Source organism: Stylophora pistillata, chromosome 2, assembly GCF_964205215.1.
Source record: "Stylophora pistillata chromosome 2, jaStyPist1.2, whole genome shotgun sequence".
In the NCBI taxonomy this organism is placed as follows: domain Eukaryota; kingdom Metazoa; phylum Cnidaria; class Anthozoa; order Scleractinia; family Pocilloporidae; genus Stylophora; species Stylophora pistillata.
The window spans coordinates 29896815-29919314 of NC_142520.1; the positions used below are offsets into that span (position 1 = coordinate 29896815).

The 22500-nt window shown below is 38.0% G+C and overlaps 4 protein-coding genes and 1 long non-coding RNA gene across 6 annotated transcripts in view; 1 reads left to right on the forward strand and 4 right to left on the reverse strand.

Annotated features, from left to right (window-relative positions):
* The window catches only part of LOC111325826 (stromal cell-derived factor 2), a 7038-nt gene extending 5197 nt beyond the window's left edge, over positions 1-1841 (reverse strand). Inside the window, exons 1-3 of the mRNA XM_022929744.2 lie at positions 1659-1841; positions 1459-1565; positions 369-451 (exon numbers count right to left, since the gene is read on the reverse strand). Of these exons, the coding sequence (XP_022785479.2) occupies positions 369-451; positions 1459-1565; positions 1659-1788 (320 nt within the window). The 5' untranslated portion in view covers positions 1789-1841. The remainder of the gene's footprint in view (positions 1-368; positions 452-1458; positions 1566-1658) is intronic.
* A 3084-nt stretch (positions 1842-4925) lies between these two features.
* Positions 4926-8851, reverse strand: LOC111326040 (coiled-coil domain-containing protein 43). Its single transcript, XM_088747066.1, has 5 exons — positions 8637-8851; positions 8341-8431; positions 7480-7633; positions 6252-6307; positions 4926-5483 (listed from the first exon to the last, which is right to left on the reverse strand). The coding sequence occupies exons 1-5, from the start codon at positions 8808-8810 to the stop codon at positions 5293-5295; spliced, it is 666 nt and encodes a 221-aa protein (XP_088603192.1). The 5' UTR covers positions 8811-8851; the 3' UTR covers positions 4926-5292.
* Positions 8852-9621: 770 nt separating this feature from the next.
* Positions 9622-11924, reverse strand: LOC148738270 (uncharacterized). Its single transcript, XR_015996061.1, has 2 exons — positions 10961-11924; positions 9622-10316 (listed from the first exon to the last, which is right to left on the reverse strand). It is a non-coding gene; the product is annotated as an uncharacterized LOC148738270 (long non-coding RNA).
* Positions 11925-11962: 38 nt separating this feature from the next.
* LOC111325372 (protein IMPACT-B) lies at positions 11963-14998 on the forward strand. Its single transcript, XM_022929187.2, has 2 exons — positions 11963-12529; positions 12871-14998. The coding sequence occupies exons 1-2, from the start codon at positions 12142-12144 to the stop codon at positions 13434-13436; spliced, it is 954 nt and encodes a 317-aa protein (XP_022784922.2). The 5' UTR covers positions 11963-12141; the 3' UTR covers positions 13437-14998.
* A 2934-nt stretch (positions 14999-17932) lies between these two features.
* The window catches only part of LOC111325555 (uncharacterized), a 7631-nt gene continuing 3063 nt past the window's right edge, over positions 17933-22500 (reverse strand). Inside the window, exons 2-4 of one of the 2 annotated variants that reach the window (XM_022929393.2) lie at positions 20200-21997; positions 19351-19407; positions 18922-19058 (exon numbers count right to left, since the gene is read on the reverse strand). In XM_022929393.2, the coding sequence (XP_022785128.2) occupies positions 19379-19407; positions 20200-21997 (1827 nt within the window). In that variant the 3' untranslated portion in view covers positions 18922-19058; positions 19351-19378. Of the gene's footprint in view, positions 19059-19350; positions 19408-20199; positions 21998-22500 lie in introns of both variants that reach the window. The other variant, XM_022929386.2, reaches the window with a different exon arrangement.

Here is a 22500-nt window from a genome sequence, read left to right on the forward strand (position 1 = left end):
CTACAAAGAGCTCTTATAAGTTAAAAAAAATCAAGATTTTTACGCGCTCGCACTTGGTTTGTTTGTATACTACAACGATATGATACAGGGTTAACCTCGTTTTCACACTTGACAGTATCTGCAAACATTCGAACAGCGGTTATCAGCACAGAACGCGAAACTGGAGTATTATTAACCAGTCCAGGGGTATATCACAACCTCACGTATAGTGAAATCTGCAACTGTTAAATTTTTTACAGACTGATGCTATTTCTGCTACTCTTCCACTATCCTCTTCTCCTAGCTTGTGTCGTGATCTCTTCTGATACTATTGTACCACTGTTAACCATAGTAACTGAATGCTTGGGGTAGTTTACTATTGCACTTACCCTCTTTTGCAAGGAGCATCCATTTTCCCTCTCACAACCCAGTAGCTGTTTCCATCATCTGCATTGTCTACTCCTGTGATGGACTAAAAGTTGCAATATATTGTTTAAAAATTGGAAATTCTAAGTGTACACCACAGTATACAAAAAGCACAAAAAGATGAAGGAAAGCAATACAGCAAAAGCATTTAAAAAAAAAAGCATTTCATCGAGAGATTTAGTGGAGTGAGCCCACTACAAGGAAAATGGAAAATTAGGATTCCATCGAAAGTGCTTTTGAAGCCTTCTGAACAGAGCGAACTTCAGTGTTTTTTAATCTTCAGGGGATAGAAAGCCTACAAAATTTTAAAAATAATTTGAAATTTCAAATCAAACATCTCACACTTACAAGGACTTTAGACGACCTTATGTAAGTTGTGGAATTTTTATTTCTTTCGTTTCAAGACCGTACGCAGCAACAACGTATTTAGCCACTGCGGGTGCTTGCTTCAAAGCGACAAAACTCCGTCAAATTTCTAAAAAAAAAAAGCCCTGGGTTCGCTTCCTTGTGTTTATAAAAACCCAGCCTTCCGCTTAACATGCGTATTTCGACAGGTTAGAAAAAGGAACACCGAACACAAATCAGAAGCGTCCACGCACAGCGCATCTCATTAAAATTAACGCACTGGTGAAAAGAAGTAACGCAAGGCGTCCTGTCTAGCTGTCAAAAGTCCCTTTCCCTTTAAACACTACTGAAAACAGTACTTCAAACGTATTTTTAAATAAATCTGGGTATGTCTGGGTGAAAGTATCCCTTTTCTACCGGTCGAATTTGTCAGGTGAACATCAACAGTACCTCATCAAACTGTAGTTCCAATTCCACTTGGGCATTGAAACCAAACGTAGAAACGCAAACTAAAATTTTTCGATAACAACGACAGGGATCTTTACAGCAGCCTTGACACATTTGCTTTTACAGTACCTGCTGCCTTACTAAACATTCTGCCGTGAAATTAATGTAGGAACACTACGGCGACACATGCTAAAGATATATTATAGGAAGGGAGATCATCACATTCACTCCGGCTGAATCAGGATTTACACCCAATCCTACCTGTTGTCCGCTTCCAGAGCCATATTTTACTTCATGGGAATGGAGTCTAACATTGTGCCTTGGATTTACTAACTTTAAAACGCTTCCACATGTGACATATTTAAATTCTGGAAAAAATATCAAACAGTTTCATAATGAATGCTGAGTTAAAATGGTTTCAAACTGCTCTGTTTTTGAACTTATTTTGTCTACTTACTCACCTCTAGAATCTCCTTGTGAATGACTGCATAGAAAAAAAGCTATGCTCGTTAACAAATAAACGTATTTTACAATATTAGTAGCTCTGAGTATTTGAGAAAAGTTGCGGAAATTAGGTAACGTCGCAGCCATGTTGAAATTTGGAAGAAGCTCACCAAGCTTAGTAAACCTCGCTTTGGTTCACCAGACTCGTTTTCGTGTAGGAAATTACTAGATCTAAGCGTGCGGGATATATACGTGAGGGGATTTTGGTCTGATGGAATTCCACCAATCAAAGTTGTCAGGAATTGTGTGAAACCCTATGATGGACTGATAATCATATTGTTAGTAAGCTAATACCGGTGAGGCTAAAGTGTTTTAATGAAACCTAAATTGAGAGCATTGCTGTTAAAGGTTACTTCCCACCTTCAGAGGCCGAAAAATTCGTTGTTTCTTTTATCGGACTAGATTGAAGTTGAACATTTTACCCAACGTTTACAAAAAGAAAGATTGTAAAGTCTCAAAAAGCGTCTGACTTATTTAGGAAACCGTATTTTCAAATTAAAGTTAATAAATCGGGAGGGTGTCATAGTCTCGTAAATGGCGAACCTCCCAGGTGAATATTCGCGGCAATTTCATGTTATTTGCATATTTTGTTTACATCACCCACTTGACAAAATTCACACGTGAAAGTACTCTCGTGGAAAGTCTTTTCTCGTGGATAAAAAACAGAAATCAAAATTAGAGAGGAGTCCCTGGGCAAAGAAAAAGAAAAAAAAAAACAAGCCCAAAGAGGAGAGAAATGACACCATTTTGTCAGAGAAAAAACCAGTCCTGGCATTCCTCTCCACGCTGGGACGAAGTTTCCTTTCAATGGGTGGTTTGCACGTTATGTCATTGCCGCCATGTTGGAGGAGTAAACAATAGATATCTCATTAGCTCCATTTGTTTGTCCACCAGCATTTGTTCCTTTCACTATTGTTACCTGTGTCTCTAGAGATTGGTTGCAAACCACCTAAAAGCAAGTACCGGTCTTGATACAGAACATAGCCAAACGCCTCGAATTCGAATCCGTATGAAATCATAAATAAACCTACCCGAGGGAACTCATTTCAGCGATAAGGGTATCACTTAAGCTGTCTGTCGATTAGCTGTTTTGCTTTTCAGCAGTTTCTCCAGCTTTACCTTTTTTGCCGTGGGTTTTTTCTTTGCCAGTTTTGCCCATTACTCAACGTTCAACAGAGCGAGAAAAAAAAAAAAATGTGACTGCTATCACAGGGTGCCCAGACAAGCTACGAGTCTGGTTGTTTATTCGAAATATAAAGGAATGTATGGGAGAATATTGAAGAGTCTTATTATCGTAAACTTATATCGAGAAATGTCCGAGTTAAAGCTCAAAATAAATGTAAACCTTCCTCACTTGCTGTGTATTGTCGTTTCCGCGACACTAAATGGCGAATTTGAGCGATTTGGTGGGTTTTGCGTCGACTGTTCGCCATTTAGTCTTGGTGCCGCGGAAACGATAATACACAGCAAGTGAGGTAGTTTTACATTTATTTTGAGCTTTAACTCAGACATTTCATGCTATAAGTCTACGATAATAAGATTCTTCAATATTCTCCCATACATTTCTTATATTTCGAATAAACAACCAGACTCGTCGCTTGTCTGGGTCTCCTGTGCTGCTATGCGACATGCACTTTTCCCGGGAAAATCTTGATACAATATCATTGACGCCTGGAGGTCCCGTCTTCCTATGGGTTCGCGGTTTCACGAGGCGAGATTATCTCTTGATTTTTACAAACCTTTAGGAGCTAAAATCGCGCATTCGATTTTGAGCGGAAAACATCCCCTTTGAGCGAATTTATAGGGTATGTAGATTTGACCGATTTTCGTGAAATTTTGCCAAAACATTCCAAGGATAATGACGAACTAAAGTGTAGATTTAAAGTGTCGATTTAAAGTGTATTTATTCTATCTCATTTATCACTTTCACGGGTTTATTACGAATCAACTTAACGGCCTGCTCCCAGTTGGCTTGTTAGCTCAATTGGTAAAGCGCTGCACTAGTATCGCAGAGGTCAGTGGTTCGAGTCCCGGACAGGCCTGATTTTTTTCAGGTCTGATTTTCGCTATTGCATAAATAGCGCTCTCTACTGCAAGGATCGTGCATCATATACGTATCTAATACCGCAGTTCAAAATATATGAACTTCATATATTTATTCTATCTCATTTATCACTTTCACGGGTTTATTACGAATCAACTTAACGGCCTGCTCCCAGTTGGCTTGTTAGCTCAATTGGTAGAGCGCTGCACTAGCATCGCAGAGGTCAGTGGTTCGAGTCCCGTACAGGCCTGATTTTTTTCAGGTCTGATTTTCGCTATTGCATAAATAGCGCTATCTACTGCGAGGATCGTGCATCATACGTATCTAATACCGCAGTTCAAAATATATGAACTTCATATATTTATTCTATCTCGAATTAAAGTGTGTCAGGCAATTTTGATTTTTGATAAATTCTTCACGTTGTGTCCATCTACGCAACACGTTTCGCATATTTTACGCTGCTCTAACTTTAGTTGCCGATATCTATACAACCAATTGGAATATCGGTAAAGCCTGACAAATTTTTGTTGATTGGTGCAGCCATTTTGCTCGTGCGGCGAGATCCGATACCTGATAAGCTCAATAGAAGGACCCTCGGTTGTTTCACGCCTTACCGGCTCCTGATACTCCCTAAATGAAAAAAAAATTGCCTAAATTACATTTTTATCGCAGACTGCATGTATTAAGATTTATTTTGATGTATAGTTTGTTAGGGTTTTCTTCAACCTAGCACGCGTACGAATTATTGCCGAAGGACACCCGCAAAGCCGGTGGGAAGTAACCTTAATGTGTGCTTCATATCCTCCCTAGCTAGAATCAAAGCATACATCTTCTCCTTTAATATGCATTTAGATACGAGCACATCTTTCTACCTTGAGAGCAATCATTAGAGTAAACCTGACTACAAACTGGAGTGGGCCTCAATACAAATTACTGAAATATTGGCTGTGCACATGTACAGGCCCCAGACTTTAGTTGCTAAAGAGATACACTTGGGAGTAAAATTAATGTCACTAATTCAAACTTAATACTTTCAAACATCCAACCCAATATTGGTATAAAACCTTATTTGAAATAATCTACTTTAAATTGAATTCCAGTTGACGGTATTTTTTCTATTTAACAGGCACTTGCAGTCTACATCAATTATTGAACCATCCTCAAACTAGATACTGTCCACTTATTAAATAAGGAAAAATATCTTTAATATCTCTTTTTCTTCATATTTTACATCTCAGTGTTACTACTTTGCCTGTATCTTCCTCTTTCTTTTTCATAACATTTACCAGTATTTACTTTTTCCTTCTAAACTACAAATAATAAATTACAGCTTTCAAACTACCTGTATGTAGACACGAAGCTGTTAGTGGTGAGTAGTCTTCCCCTTCAAAAGCAGATTGGCATTGACAAATTATATTTTCAAACATATTGAAAAGAAAAATAAGATTTTTTCATGCGATAAAACTGTAGTTTGACAGTATCAAATTCAACACAAGAACCCTTCAAGCAAGAAAGAGGTTTATTAATTATTCCTGTAACAGTGTGTGTCATCTGGTTCGTCTCTCTCCTTTTTGTGTTCTTTTCCTTTCCTTCTCTTTCCTCTCATCTGCTTTTTGTTTTTGCTTCTCTTTTGCCTCTTTTATTTGTTGTTTTCTCTGTTCACTGTCTTCCTTCATCTTATCTCTCTTGTCTTTCTCTTTATCTGCTACAGATTGTGCATTCATATTTTTGACCATCCCTGTTAATTCAGAGAAATTACAAGGCACTGTTAACATATTGTTCTATAATGCAAATGTTTACTGACTCTTTAAAATCTTTAAAGATGTTCTTCATCAGTCATTCCCAACTAGCCCAGCTGGTGGGCTAGATCGGCCTTGATGTCTTCACAAAGTCAGGTGCACTCAGTAAATGATAAATTGCTACTTAAACATCCAGAAGTGATCAATATCCAACTTTGTTTTAAGTTATCAAACTGAATACAAAGGCCAGCAAAGACATAGAAGGAGTCCACAAATTTTGTTGATCTTCCTTTAGAGATGAATCCAACAAGCAAATTATCTATAAGTTGATAAGTACTGAACAGCTCCAGCCTGCAGTCCAAAAGCTTATCAACTGCACCAATTATCTATTACACTAAACAGCATGTCTGGGAAATTAGACATACCAGTAACTTAATTTTGTCCATGGCAACCCAATTAAGTGCTAAAACAAAAGAACGTAATTCGCAAATTGATTATGGACACATTCAAAACTTTAAAGATTGGGGAGAGGTTTTTCTTATACCAACAAATAATGCAAAGGAGATTTTAGAAAAATTGAGTAAGGGTATGCACATGGCTGGGTAAAAATAAGCCCCCCCCCCCCACCACATGTTACAAAACACACTGCTGCCTCTGCACTAATCCACCAACGCAGCAACATAACTCTTAATATTCATTCATTCACTCTCAACATAAAAAAGTGCAATTTATCAGTGATTGAGAATCAGAGAGCTATTGATTCAAACCTGAATCCTTGTCAGCAGAAGAATGTGAAGCTTGTTCATCATCACTATCGGTAGTGGTAAAAGGTTAAAGATGTCTAATGAATAACATCCTAAGAATAACCATTTTGCATCATTTCATTTTACTATCACTTGCCTGGGACTCTTGTCCAAGCATTTTCACTGAAAAAAATTAGTTTCACTGTAAATTTCCAGAACCAAATATCAGTTAACAACATGAACTATCCTTTATAAAATTCTAAAATGCACAATGAGAAAAATTAACATTGTGAAAAAGTTTCAAATGGTATTACAAAATATGAGATACAGGAAAGCTAGCAGCAAATAAAAATATCAGAAAGGACTAGAATGACATAGATCATAACTACCAGTAACTAAAATGTTTAAGATTTCATAGCATAATTATATCATAACCTTCTACATTAAAGACTCTGTGCAAGCTTGAATAACTGGAAAAATTTTTACTAAACATCCAGTCATATTTCCTGACAGCATGATTTTGATGCCTTCCCTCGGCACCATATTCCCTGATACAGTCAAACTTCGATTATCTGGACTCATTGGGACTAGATGAAAAAGTCCGGTTAATCGACAGTCTGTATAATCAAGAATATGAATATTAATGAGGAACAAATACTGATTAAATTAAGAAAGCAACATTTATTCCTGAAACAAAACATTTATGAATTGTTTTAAAAAAGATATGGTCTACATCTCGACTGTCCTACGTGAATACCTCTACACATGTGAACTAACAATTAAAATTGAAGAACAATGTTTTTACATTGGCCTAAAATGTTGAAGGAAGTGAATTTGTCTTAAAGAAGAACATCACCTTTACTTCACTTTTCAGTGCTGTAGTTTTAAAAATAATATGGCTATTGACCAAAATCGAAATATGGAGTCCAATTTGAATTGCCATTGTTCTGGACTGACTAGCCTCTCACACACGTGATAATCCTTTTGTGTTTCCACATCAAGACGAGGCTAGTAAGTCCAAAACAATGGTAATTCAAATTGGACGCCATATTTCGATTCGGTCAATGGATCTTGATTATGACTAATAAATATTCATGAAAAAATTCGGACCAGAGAAAAAGTCTGGATAATTGAGAAATCCAGATAGTCAAGGTTCGACTGTATAAGTGAAATTCAATCATATATTTACAATCACAAACATAATCACGACTACATCTCGCACATATTAAAACAGAAACAAAAAGGATATCAGTAGTCTTCATCTGACTCGTGTGCATACTGTGCAAGCAAGAGCTTCTTAACTTCCCTGTCAGCACTACCCTGAGTGAATTTTGTTGAAGACACTGTTGAAGCTTGTTTCTCCATTATTTCTGCCAGCCTGTTCTGTTTTTCTGTTGCTTTCTGTTCTGTTTGTAGAGGAAGGGTAAATAAGATTTCATATCTAAACCTCACACACCTCATTCACAAACATGTAACTCCTTCAAGATACAAAAAATTGAATGGAAGTTTTGTAAGATCATCAGAATTAAATTACTGCATGTCCACTACAACTTCAAGAATGTTCTGCAACTCTCCAGGCAGATTGCTTGTTCAAAACAATCAAAGAGTGACAAAGGAAGTGAATGACTACCAGAAATCCCTCAGTTATGTCATATTCACTCCACTGCATTTTGTGCTCATACTAAATGGCTGGCGTGCTCAAACATGGGATGAGTCACTCTAAGTAAAGCTGGATGGCTCATGTACATGTAGCAACAATGATGAGCAGCTTATGATGATTTTGTAGGACAATTATTTCAAAGAAATGAACGATTTGTCTTCACTTTGCCTTTATCAAGTAGGTCAGTTACTTAGAAGAAAATTTTTATCCCTTCTATTTCGTATTTATAAGCTTATGATGATTTTGTAGGACAGGTATTTCAGAGAAAAAATCGATTTGTCTTCACTTTGCCTTTTATTAAGTCTCTTTTGTTCACGGATGATCTTTCAAATCTAAAAAAAAAAAACCTTTTTCCTTCAGGAACAGTCATTTTATGTTGATTATTTTCAAACACATTTAAAAGTTACCCAGCTTGCTGGCCAAAAGAATTGGTTACATGTTACAAGTAAGTACCTTTTTCGAGTTCCTTTTCCTGTAAAACTTCTGCTCTTGATGTTCTCCATCTCTCAATGACTTCATTGCAAAGGTCGTTCAGAGGATATTGCTGCAATTTAAAAATTTATGTTGTCACAAGGCTGGAAATCTATTCAATAATCATATGAATTTTGAAAAATAACGGAAATATCTCTCCAAACCCAAGAACGGAGGCTACAAAATCTCCTTCGATAAACACTAACACGGTTGAGCTAAATATTAAAGCTTGAGGTCCCCCATGCACGTGCCGACGCACCTCGCAGAGTACATCTTACCGTCATTCCTTCCAAAATACCCTTGAGTGCTTCTTTGCGATCTTCGTCTGTATCCTCAGAATCCAATACTCCTGTGACATAGCTTCCAAATACGTCTTCATCTAGACCTAACTGTTTCATACGAGAGCTTAGCCACTCTTCAAACATTTCTTCTTGTGAGACACTGTCCGCCATCTTAAAACCTTGACGCTAATTCCGCTGCCCACTAGGAGCGCATCTGGACGTTCCCGAAACTCAAAAGGGCGACACGCTTGCCTGGAAAGTGTCCAGCTAAAATAATTCCAGCATCAAAGTCAGTAGTCTGTGGAAAGTCCGATCCAAAGGAAACACTTCATTTAAATTCTCTTTTGCACTTTTGACACGTCAGCTTTAGAAACTCTTTACAGTAGCCAATTTACATTGTAAACCAAATAATCTCACTAAGACTAAATTTGAATATATCAACAAAATTGAAATGGTGAATTGGCCACCGTTACGATTACGGTGGCCAATTTACCATTTCAACTTTATTGATATATTCAAATTATTTCGTTACCCCTACCGACGCAGCCCCAAACAGTTTCTTTAGAAACTCTCAGCCTTTATTCAATAAGACTTACCTAACTGGGTGCTTGCTATTAGCCATTACCAGCAGCCCATAATTGAGGCGTGGGGGGGGGGGGGTAGGGAGGGTTATCCCTTACAAATTTGAAGTCAGTCATGGAAGGGAGGATCATAGTAAATTTTTTCTCCCCATCAAAAGTATTACAATCCTTTAGAAAATCAATAACATCTCCTTACAATTCAATCATTTTAAGACTTGACTAACTCTTCTCTGTATATAGAATAATAGTGTTTTCAATTTCTCTTAATTAGCCATGGGAGGTATAGGAGAAAGATTTCTATCTAAGGATATGAGTAACACTGTCACTGACCAAGAAAGACTTATTTCTTATTAATTGCTGAAGAGGTGACTTACATATATGGTTAAGATACTGGAACTCAGTTCTGTAAACAACTAATAATAGTACCTTTATTTAGACACGATAATGTTTAAAGCTGAACAGCTTGTGGGGTTGTATGTAAATGCAAACAAAATCTAAATTAAATAAATTCAAATGATAATGGTTTTTGAGGAGAGGGGAAAACCGGAATACCCAGAGAAAAATCTCTTTGGAGCAGCAGAGAACCAACAAACTCAATCCACTTATGTCGCCGGATCCGGGAATCGAACCAGGCACACATATTGGTGGAAGGTCAGTGCTCTCACCACTACGCCGACCCTGCTCTCCTCAATGACTCAATTCAAGAGTTATCCCAAAACAAAGGATTACAAAGGGACTACTCAACAAAAATTCCAACGTGCTGAGCATCTCAGCAAAACTTGAAATAAATAGAAGTTTGATATACAACTCAACGAAAATGTTATTCAACTTTTCAATATTTCTTTTAAAAGCTTTCTTACAAAGATAATATTTGTATCGATACAAGTATTGCTTTACCATAATGAACACAATCCTACTTATTAGGAAATTTTCCTTTACTACTCTCAAAGGTCTTTTTGTTTGACTCTATATAGTCCAAAGCTATATTTAATGCAATTGAAAGGTACCTTTTGAAAGAATCATTTTATCTTTATTTTATGCTACTTTCGTGTCACAGTGATGTTAGAGTTCTGTGAAATTCCCAATTCGTTTTTACCTTAAAGTGCACCTACACCCAAAAAATTTTTTTCACTTAACGAAGTAAGCTTATTTTTTTGAGTATTTCTGCGCAAAATTTTTTTTATTTGCTCAAATCTTCAATTTTCTATGCCCAGTCAAAATACGGAAAATCGGCCGCCATCTTGCCCCACGACCGAGTTTAAAGAAGAATGGCTCTAGCGGGTAATGTGACGTCAAATCGAGAACACGAAAGTCTGCATCTCTCACATTTTCACTTGTTTAGGAAGATTGTCGTCGATATTGTCCGAAATATGCCGACTAGGTGTGTTGTATGAAGAATGTATAAAGCGTGATACCCTCTTTCAAATTTCGCACGTTGCTACATCCTTCTACAACACACTTAGTCGGCATATTTTCGGACAATTATCGACTACAACCTTCCCAAACAAGCGAAAATGTGTGAAATGCAGACTTTCGTGTTCTCGATTTGACGTCACATTACCCACTAGAGCCATTCCTCTTTAAACTTGGTCGTGGGGCAAGATGGCGGCCGATTTTCCGTATTTTGACTGGGCATAGAAAATTGAAGATTTGAGCAAATAAAAAAATTTTTGCGCAGAAATACTCAAAAAAATAAGCTTACTTCGTTAAGCGAAAAAATTTTTTTGGGTGTAGGTGCACTTTAAATAGTAGATTGAAAGTCTCCCAATTTTCTCGACCACTTTAAAAGGGTCTGTAAAAGGCTTACTGCAGAATACCCTGACACTTTATTACATTGCATGTCACTGAATAAGGTAACGTCTATTGTGTTATGCCTCGTTCTTCAAAGCCTCCCGACTCATGTAAATGAGGTGGACCAAAGTGGTCGGGTATTCCGAAGTTACTCCTCTTTCAATTTGCCAACTTGGTTAACATTCACAGGAGTTTCTTTATTCAAAGTAGAATAGAGGTCTCGCCATAATTTCGTTATTGACAAATTATCCTACTGCTGTTCATGTGGCTACTTGCGGGTGAACTTGCCAATGATATGGCAGAAATCGTGCCTTCTTTATCTAGATAACGTACTGAGAACAGTAATGTTATCATCATTTTGATCGACGCCAAATCTCTCAGCTCATCTTTTTATCATCCTCTGGCATTTGCTAAGACCCAAACCCACACAGAAGCATCACAACCGAGGCCCAATAGGAATATCCATAACGGAATAAACACCACGAAATAGGATGCAGTTATGATATTCTCAAGTCTACAACACAGTACAATAATGAAACTAAGTTTTGCAGCAACCAGGAACAAGAACCAAAACTTCCTTGCATAGGTAAACCGATTCGGATCGACGCCATCTTTCAAGTGACGACAAATTCGAAGCATAATGTAAAAAATCACAAAGCAATCAAAGATCAGGAATGGTATAAAGATGATGAACCAGAACCAGTCTGTTTCTTTATCCAGTCGGATGACTAAGAAAATCAAAAATAGAAGAACAACACTCCATATGCCAAGAACTCTGTAAAATGGAGTGTTCGCCATGGTTTTTTTTTTCTGGGTACACCTTAAGATTCAAGTTACAAAGTAAAAAAAAACTGTCACTATACCGCTGAGGAGATGCACAGCGGTTTCTTTGGCCGCTGGTTGGCAGGCTTGGTTGCTTATTGGCAAGCAGCAACACGTTGATAGAAATGTATTAGCTGACGGTGCTTTTGCGGTGATTATGCATCTAATTTCTGCAGCACTCACTTGTTGGTTGGGGATATTTTAATAACAACTGATTATTCATAAACTACTCAGAAAAACTTTCCCGAGACATAGAGGTAGCCGTTAAAAATTACTACTAGTGCGTGAAATCGTTGTATTACATATAAATGGAGACTTCAGCCGAACAAGCTGAAGAAATCGAAGCATTAACAGCGATTTATGATCAAGATTTCATTGTTATTGACAAAGCTAACAGTATCTACGAAATCCGTATCTGCCACGAAAGTGATTCGTGGTGGTCTGCCACTCTGCAAGTCCTCCTACCGCCTCAATACCCACAACGGGTTCCCCCTGTATTCGAAATTCATTCTGCCTGGATGAGTGATGCCGACATGTTTGAAGCCACGGACTTGTTGTACACCATTTACCGTGAACATCAGGGTGAGATTGTAATTTATCAGTGGGTAGAGGCATTGAGGACATTCATAAATTCCAAATTCCATGGTCAAGAACCAACTGATGCCGAGGGATCGAGAAGTGATGTTTCTCTTAAATGTAAGCCAATACTTTCTGTCCGTCTCTATCAGGTAGAAGTAATTAATACTAAGATTTTAGAAAACTAAGAGTGGGGATGATGCAATTACTCGAAAACATTTATTAATTTATGCATAGAAAAAGTCCAGAAGATGAAATTTTTTTTACTTGAGCCAAGTTGAGGGTGTGGGAAGGTAGAGGGGGAAAGGGGCAGTGGTGAGTTCTCTATTGTAAATACCGCGAGATATTTGTACTCGTTTTGGGCGTTATTTGTACTCTACAAAGCACAGTTGGATACTAAAGACCATAATTTGGAGTGTTGAGTGATGGTTATTTTTTTTTAATCATATAATCTAATTTAGGCGAGAGCATCAAGTTATCAGAAACGATTGAAGATGGTGATTCTGAGAAGTATCAGTCAGCAAATGTCAGTTGCAATGATGAGGATTCTTTGAAGTTAGTCAGGAGGGAGAGATCAGACCTGTGCCCAGAGATAAGACATGGAGAGCCCTTCACAGACAGGAAAAGTACTTTTCAAGCACATCTAGCTCATGTAATAACATTAGATCAAGTTTCAGGAGTTCTGGAAGAGTTAAAGAAAAACCGGAAAGTAAACAATGCAACTCACAATGTTATGGCATATAGAATATTTTGTGAGGACCGAAACAGTTTTCTTCAAGACTGTGATGATGATGGTGAGGCAGCGGCAGGCTCAAGACTTTTACATCTGTTACAAATATTAAATGTCAGAGATGTTGTTGTTGTGGTAACCCGTTGGTATGGTGGGATTCTCTTGGGGCCTGACAGATTTAAGCATTATAACAACTGTGCAAGGGGTTTAATGAAAGCAGCAGGTCTTGTAGATATCAGCCCAGAGTTTAAAGATTCAAAACCCAAAAGTAGATTTAAACCTGGGAAAAAACAATAATGATTTTGATCCCATAGCTGTTTGTTGGATCAATTTTAAAGAATTGAGTAAATTGTTGAGTTATTTTTTAAAAAAAAAATAACTATATGTTAGCGTATAGATTGGTGTATTGTGGTGTAGTGTAATCTGATCAGCGCAATTTGGTGTATCTCTAAGCAATCTGATTGGCGCATCTTTTTTTTGGTGTATCTCAACGCAATGTGATTGGCCCAATTTTTTGGTGTATCACAAACCAATCAGATTGTAGTATTTTTCGCTGTCGCACCAATCAGAGCGTTCTTGCTAATTTGTGGTTTGACAGGTCTTCAAATTTCAGCGAATCAACGCTTGAGTCGGTGAGAGCGGTTCGCGAATTAAGGAAATGTATCAGTCGTGTTGGGAAAGTGGTGGAGTTGTGATCGATGTACGACTATGCTTATTCTTCCTTCTGAAGGAGACTGAGTGGAACATGAGAAAAATTTTGAATCAAATATTACTTCAGATGTTGATAGGAGCAGTTAATCAGCGATTCCAATTTTGAATTTCGCTTAAGGAACGAGGTAAGATGACATCTACAAGAGTCGTAAGATCATCTGTTCAGTGCAATGGCTCATGTCCTTCGTGAGGATTTTATCGCTATGATCTGTCTGGATTTGAAAGGTCGTCAGAGAACTTTTTCTACCAATTAGCGAGTTAAGACGTGCATGTTTTGTGTACCGCTCCTTCACTTACGACGCATACACCGTCAGCTGGAGGCCTAACACGAATTTAGAACATAGCTAGCAGAGTCGCGCAATTAAATTCATTATACGTGAGCGTGCTCAAAATCCCGATAGTGCACGCTGATAGCGTCAGCAAATCCGACTTCGCCAGAACTTTTTTTTTCGCGCGAGCGGCCATTGTTAGCGCGGGGAAAAATAATATATTTCGCGACAATAATGGATACAAACAGAAACTCGGCCTACTAGTCCGAAAACGAAGACAATGTTTCGACCTTTTCCCTTGGGCTAGAGCTCTTAAATGAGACAGAAAGAGAGAAAAACAAAGGAAAAGGAGACTCGGAAACAGCGCCGTCACGATTCGCTTCAACTGATATTGTTGTCCGTTTTTCGCGTCGGATTTGATGCACAATTCCACCGGCTATGTTCTAAAACAATTGGTTCATGCTTTCAGCTGTGCACTATCGAGTTATGGAGCACGTGGGAAGTTTGGAGAGCACTCAAGAAGCTAGAGTTTCCCTCGGCTATCGCCTCGGGCAACTCTTACGCTTCTTTCGTGCTCTCCAAACTTCCCGCGTGCTCCATAACTCGATAGTGCACGCTAAAGCATGAACCAATTGTTAATTAGCGCTATAGCGTGTTGTTTCGGAAAGGCTAGTTTTACTGACTCTGGTAAATCTTGCGCAAGATATTTTCGTAAATCATATTTGATTGATAATCTTTTTTTTTGCCATATGGTTGTTCTTTTAACAGCGGTTGAAACGACCACCAAGTTACATTTACTTTCTGCGTCGACTGCCATGTTACATATCCGTTTCTTTGCTTCTAAAAGTCCTCCATGAATTAAATATTGTTTAAACGATACTTTCCCGTTACAATTGCGTGTTACTTTTTACTCGCCAGTATGGATTAGATTTTTTTAGATGAAATGCCATTTTCCAGTAAACAACGCACATAAATCTACCTCAATGAAAAATATTTCACAAGGGACAGAATGGTACCGTCGGTTAATTTTCCACGCAACTCTCACGTGCTTAGACATTTTCTACCAGTTAAATCCGCTTATAGCTAACCTGGACTTTACCCCATTGCGTGTCAATTTCCTGTAAACAACCTGCATTTTATCACGTATTTCGCACGCAAAGGGCAAAGTCCAGATAGGCAACAACCAATCAAGTAGCCCACCTTATTATCCTTCGAAGAATGATACTTTCTCTTAGTTCAATCTACTTTCACTTGTTCGAAAATATCTTTGTCGAGAGGCTGTAAGAGATAAAATAGACCTTTCCACTGCAAAATTATATGGAAGAGTATTTTGAGGCAACCATCTGTTACTGAACAAGAAGCTACACGGAGCCTATATTTGGGCCGGATTTGTGGATCAGCGGATTGAATTAAATTGGTTCGAATTGAGGGCTTTGCTGTTTTAGCAAAATCGTTGTCGAGTGCTTTTCATGGTTTGTTAACATGGAGAGTTATGGAGACTAAGACTTCGGAACAAGTTGATGCCATCCAGGACAATTTGGAATTACTAAAATCGCCGGAGGAAAGGCGGGATCACTCAATAAAAAGTTGTATTTGAACACGATGACTTTATTTACAAGGATTTCTCTTGCTTACATCTAATAACAAACCTTTCAAGTTTTTTGCCTCGGAACGATATATCACAGAAGGCATTTTATAAACCGCAAGTCTTTTGACTGATTGAAATTAAAGGTATGTGACAGTGACTTCCGCAAGTTTTTTTTTTTTTTGGTCAGAAAAGTACAATTGTTTGGTTCGCAATATTTATTTACGGATGGTTTCAATCGCCAACGTTTACATAAAATGGTTGTATTACTGTTCCCAAGGGTTGTTGTTTTCATCAGTACGTTACCAATAGTAGTGATTCACAGTATTAGGTTTGTACTTTAAATAAATATATTTAAGTTCACTCGAAAGATGAGTATAAACTGTAACAAGCTTATCGTTGATGCGCGGCCAGTACTTGAAATCTGACTGACACTCGATGCCAAAACTCAACCTCGTTCCCTGGATATGCCACCACATTACTTTACGCCGATTAAAAACTGCACGCTATTGTGCGTTTTCTTGCACAGGAAAAACCAAACAGAATTTCTCATTCTTGCCCTTAATGGTCAGAATAATAACTAGGACTTTGTCTCTGACGAAGGAACGGCAATAAGCACAATTTTAACCTTCGAGCAGGTTGTTGGTTAGTCTCGTCATGCAATGTTGGAGAGAGAGATAGCGTTACGTGACAAGTTCAAATTAAGGCTGTGGAGGGGACTGCAGGAAGCGTTGTACCAATGCAGTTTATTTTTTCCAAAAATTATTCAGACACCAGCATCAGTTATATAGTGTCCCATTTCAACCTACGTATCCAAAAAAATAACTCCTGCATGCGTAGCATGCCTATGTTTGTTTATAGATAAAGAAAATTTTCGCTTACTTCCACTTGTCTTTTGTATGTCTCAGTTACATAGACAGGTACAAAAATTTCATTTGTACCCACTTTTTAAAGAAAGAAATTGCTAAGATGAACACATACACACATAACTCAAACTTAAGATGAAATTGGATGTTTTGTCAATTCTTCATCCACCTTGTGTCTTTAAAAACTGACTGAAAAACAGTGTTGTTGCTCAAAAAGAGAACATGGCATCATTTTTCAGTCAATGGATGAGGTTAACAAGTAAGATGGTCTTTAGCTCTTGAATGAGTATGATGACCTCTATTTTTTGTTGCATAATTTAAATTGGAGAAATTATAGAAAAATTGTCAGAGGAAAATGGATATGACTCAAAGCATGCACTAACCCCTTTACTTAAAGATGCAAATTATAACCTTGAAAGCAACAACCGAAGGAGTGTTTTGTGTCAACGTCACATAAACTTGCAATTCTTTTCCTCCACCATTTATATTTCATGGTTTCATGGACTCAAAGACTTCCTACCAATCAAAGGTTTTTTCAAATTTCACTTTTAAGATCCTTGCTTTCAGCTTGCACAAATGTGATGTGAACTGATGAAATGACATACATTTCATTAACCTGAATGGAGGCACTAGAAGTCACTTGACTCTTGTTGATAACTTCGGCTAGGTATTCCAATAACTATTTTTTATTATACGACTCAGGCAGTCAGAGGGCCAATAACTAAAATCAACCAATCAAAATGCTCTAATGTTAGTCCAATCTTCTCTAAGAATTGGACCGGGCACTGTCCCAAATGGTCCTGAATAATACCGCACTTGTTTCCCTTTGAACTTCAGTCGTATAGTAAATCTCTTATTAACCAAGCTTGCTCGGGACCGTACTGGAAGAATATCAGCCCTCGGTCTTCTTTTTTTTTTTACGGACCTCGCTGCGCTCGGTCTGTACTGTCAAGACCTTGGGCCGATATTCTCCCATTACGGCCCTCGCACTTGGTTAATAAGATATATCTATTGATTAAAATACTATTGTTACTTGACTCATTTTTTATACTAGGGGTGTTCATCTGTCTGCCTGTTTAAAGGCTAGCCTGTGGATAGAAAGTTTTGGATACTTAAAAATGTATTGTATATTAAAGTACTGAACTAGTGGGAAGAGCACCTAGAGCTTGAGGGGTTACTCATTTATTTAAGTTGTGTAGGTAGATCTTGCCCCAAAAGAAATGGTTTGTCTTAAAACAGGGATAGATTTTTACCATCATGGTCTTAATAGAACCAGGCTTTAGAAAACTGGGGATCACACTTACACTCAGTTTCCCTGAGGGACTGGGGGTGATAGTAATTAATCTTTAACTACTGGTACACTTCTAGTTTGTAGCACTTTATTGACAGGAGTAAAATATTTGCTATAATTTGAAATATAGTAATTGCAGGAACACTTCATGCAGTTTTTTGTTTGCATGACCCAAATTAAAGTTTAACATTTGTTAGAGAACATAAGATTGCAATTGAAACTCAAGCACTAGGAAGAGCAATGAACATCTTTTCGCAAACTACCAATTTTTCTTGAGAAGAAGAGTCACATGTTGGCCTTCACAGTAACCTATAACTGTTTACTAGTAACAGGGTTCAATAGTGGCTCAACTATCAATATTAACATTATTAATAATTGAGAGCAACTAAAGTGGAATGTCACTAAAAATATTCAACTTACCGGTAAGTATTTAGGTCAGAAAAAAAAGCAGTAATTAAAAGCTAGAAAAAAAAGTTTTACAAGAAAAACAGTTCAAAGTCCTTTTTCACCTACTGGAGGACTCCTTACATTTAGTTGTCTACTTTGTTACAGTCGATAAAAGAAATAAAAAAATAATGCTTAATATTTAACTCTAAACACATGTAAAATACTGTTTGAAACTCTGATTCCTAGCTGAAAAACTTTCTCATTATATATCTTTGTGCTATGTCATCCCCTAATAAATTTAAATGACATAACTAATATTTTTAGGGGCATAGCTCACTAACTTGTTCATAGAAATACTCAAAATTTAATCTTTCTTTGATATCTCATGTAACTCACTCTATTCTTGTAAGTTAAAGTGAGAAATTTCCATGAAGAACATGCCTACGTGACATATTCCTGTCATTTGGTGTCAAAACCACATAGAAAAAGAAGGCAATAAATGCAGCTAAAATATTGAAGTCACTCAGTGGAAAGCAATTACCATTTCTGACTAGTCTAAACTACTTATTAACAGCTTTTCGAATAACATATAATTATATTGACTAAATTAATGTTCAATGGACAACAGGCTTGTATGTCTTCTGTAGCTTCTTCAGCCCTTATTCTCTAACGTATCAATCAAAAATTGTATTCTTTGAATGGCAGACTTGCGGGCCACTCTTACATCTTCTAATCCATCAGTCTGTACTTTATCAAGATCCAAGATCAGTTTTGTTAGTTGTTCATCAAGATAAATAAACTCTCTGTCACCTTTAAAACCAATATTATTAAGAAATAATCAATGAAAGAGTGAAAGAATTGAAAGAATCATAAAGTTGATGCATCAAAATTTTTTAAGAACAAGAAATTAAACATTTGAAAACTAATGTAGCAATCTACCCATTAACATCATAATTATATCATTATATCTATCAGTTACTATGTGCCCTATAATTTGGTCAACTTATCACACCATATTTCAATATGTGGCCCCCTAAATTGAAAAAGTTGTTTGAATTGAAATCTTCCCCCTCCCATTTGAACCCACAGATATAATAAATACCTTTTAAACCTAGTGTAAGTTACTGGATTTATGGCCTCAGCACTTTGTACTTGGGCCCTAAATATGAGGGTAAAGAGACTTAGTCAGTAAGGGCCTTTCAACACTAGTGGACAAAACTAAAAATGGCCATACAAAATCAGGACACATTTTGTCATGAGAAATTTTTGTTTTGTCTGTTGCATCCACATGAAAAATTTCAAAGCTGCCAAATTCCTGCAGCTGATCTGTTCATATGACCAGCCACCATAGTTTGCCAAATGATTCCAACTCTAATTTCCAAGATTCATCTTAAGTTGTTCTAAAGTTATAGAATCCCTCAGTTTTGCAACAAAGAACATCTACCGCCTTTCTAGTAAACTGATTTCAGTTCAATTAACTGCTGGTCATAGCTTTTATGACAAATGATCAACAAGTTTATCACAGTTTTGTTTATAATATAATCGATTTCATCCAGTTTTCACCCAGGACAAATTTTGTTGCTAGTGTGTTTAAAGATTTGTCCACCTCAGTCAAAATTTGTCTAGTTGCCACAAACCATCTGCACTTGCAAAATGTTCGTGAGAGAAAATTTGTCTAAATAAACTTTTTTGCTAGTGCAGAAAGGCCCTAACTTATAGTATGGACCCTGAAACTAATTAGGAAGAGGTATGGTAGCAATCACTAACAATACAAGACAATCCTGTTCTCAACTTGCACATTCAACTGCTTGAAATCTTTAAATGATGACAAAAAAGCATCTAATACACTTAATCTCTGACCTGAACTATCTAAAAAAGTAATTAAATTCACAATCCACAAGCAGCTAATCAATAAGGATACTAGAATGAAGACAAGCAATATTTCACTGACCTCTACTTCCTGCAAAAGACAACACTCTTGGTTCCAGTTCCTCTGCATGACAAAGTAGTGTATCAATTGAATTAATTTTAGAATCTGATAAAGGTGATCTCCGTGATATGAAATTACTCCGGGGTTCAACTAAACCTGGCTGGTGGTAACCTGATCCATACATTGGAGGAGTTGACTGAGCATAGGGCTGTCTGCCTGGAAAACCTGGCTGTTGACCAAGGTTTGTGTATCCTGAACCAACTGCATAAGAATTAGTTGGGTAACCAGGTGGTGGATTTTGGGATTGTGGCTGCTGAGTCATTGACTGTTCACCTGTATATGACACCGGAGGAGCACCTGGGTATGGAGATGATGTGTGACCATACAAAGACGTTGGTGCGGGAGGTGCAAATGGGGGAGCCCATTGGGTAGCTTGTGATGGAGCAATTTGAGTATAGGACTGACTTCTTCCATCTGCCATTTGAAGTGGTTGTCCCACATGAGTTGGGCCATAACCTTGATTTTCTTGTTTAATAGTCCTATTTCCTGGGATACTTTGTGCGTGGGGTGAGGAGTAATTATAATTATTTTGGTATGGATGATGATGATAAGATTGTACTCCAGGTGGCTTTGGTTGTACAGGGGAGGGTGGCATTACTTGCTGCTGTTGCTGGAGCTGTGAAGCCGCTGGGCCCACTACAGTTGGTATGGGTAGCTTTCCTGAAGGATGAGCTTGATTAGCAACCTGTCCTGGTGTCGGATGGGCTTGATACCCTCCTGGTCCTGTTGCCTGCATTGTCTGTACATTAGGTTGTGGTGGACCCTGGCCGTGATTCTGAGGTGAAGATTGATATGGCCGTACCTGGTATGGTTGACCAGGAGCTGATGTTGGAGTTTGGTATGCTTGGCTTGTTTGTGGGGGAGGTAAGGGACTCTGTGCAGGCTGACCTGGATAAAATTGGCCAGGATTTAAAGAGTGAGGTTGATAAGACTGATCAGGGTTTGAAGCAGGCATCTGATATGGTTGACCTGGATATGATGTTGGATATTGTTGACTTGATTGACGGGGAAGACCAGGTTTTGGTGACCCATTTGAGGCTGATGCAGAATTAACAGGAGGATACTGATATCCCTGACTGGTGTTCTGGGATGAAATTTCATAAATTGGACCAGTGGTAGACACTGGCAGCTGATATGGTTGACTAGAATCTGACCTTGGAGTCTGATGTGGTTGGCCTTGAATCATTGGCTGTGCCTGATAAGGTTGGGAAGGACTTGGCCCTGGTGCTGAATAAAAGTGTCCTCCAGGAGCCATCTGATTTGGTTGACCCGGGATCACACGGTTTAATTGACCAGATGACATTTGGTTTGGCTGACCAGGTGGCATTTGGCTTGGGTGACCATGTGGCATTTGGCTCGAACGACCATGTGGCATTTGGTTTGACTGACTACTAGATGGTATTAGATTTGGCTGACCAATAACCATTTGGCTTGGCTGACTAGGTGGCATTTGGCTTGACTGAGGGGGTGGCATTTGGCTTGATGGAGCTGGAGCTTGGTTTTGTTGATTTGATATAATCTGATGGGATTGACCAGGTAACATGTGGTTCAACTGACCAGGTGGCAATTGGTTTGACTGGTCAGGTAACACTGGAAAAGGTTGACCAGGGTTTGACACTGGGCTTTGAGAAACTTGCCCCGAAGGAGGCATTTGGTAGAGTTGACCTGGAGATGATGGTACTGGTGTAGAGTACTGCTGACTAGATGGTAACTGAAATGTCTGGGAAGGACTCTGATTTCCCAAGGATCCACCAGGTCCCTGTCAAACAGAAATAATGTCAGTTCAGTGATCAATCCACTGGTGAGAACCGGTTACCATGCTTTCATTTATTCAACTCCCATGTTTTAATATTATAGGATATTACTAAATAATTGTCTTTGAAATTCTTTATCTAGGGTATACTTACTAAAATGAATGTGTTCTTAATTTGACTTCCATGTATTAAACTGGGAAATTAATTATCTTTAATGCAGGGCTGTTTGTGCTGATTTGCAAAGGACAATTCTTGCATCCCCAGTATAAATTCTAGTGCGCTATGGCTTGATAACAATGCAAATGCTTCCAAAATACTTTCTTGACTTTCACCCACTGCTAAGCAACCACTATGATAAAAAATGTGGAGTTGTGGTGAGTCATTGTCAACAGGTATTGCATGATGGAAATTGTATGTCCTGACCTTGAATTGCCAATCAATATAAACAACATCACATTTGTGATCATATTTGGTTTTAACTCCATGCCACAACAACAATGTGGCATTG

Coding starts and splice junctions, on each gene's coding strand:
- LOC111326040 (XM_088747066.1), bottom strand. CDS start 8,810: ATGGCGGACAGTGTCTCACAAGAAGAAATGTTTGAAGAGTGGCTAAGC. Junction 6,308..7,479: donor CACGAGTCAGATGAAGACTA/CTGATATCCTTT, acceptor TTAACCTTTTAC/CACTACCGATAGTGATGATG. Junction 5,484..6,251: donor TTCTGCTGACAAGGATTCAG/GTTTGAATCAAT, acceptor CTGAATTAACAG/GGATGGTCAAAAATATGAAT.
- LOC111325372 (XM_022929187.2), top strand. CDS start 12,142: ATGGAGACTTCAGCCGAACAAGCTGAAGAAATCGAAGCATTAACAGCG. Junction 12,530..12,870: donor AAGTGATGTTTCTCTTAAAT/GTAAGCCAATAC, acceptor AATCTAATTTAG/GCGAGAGCATCAAGTTATCA.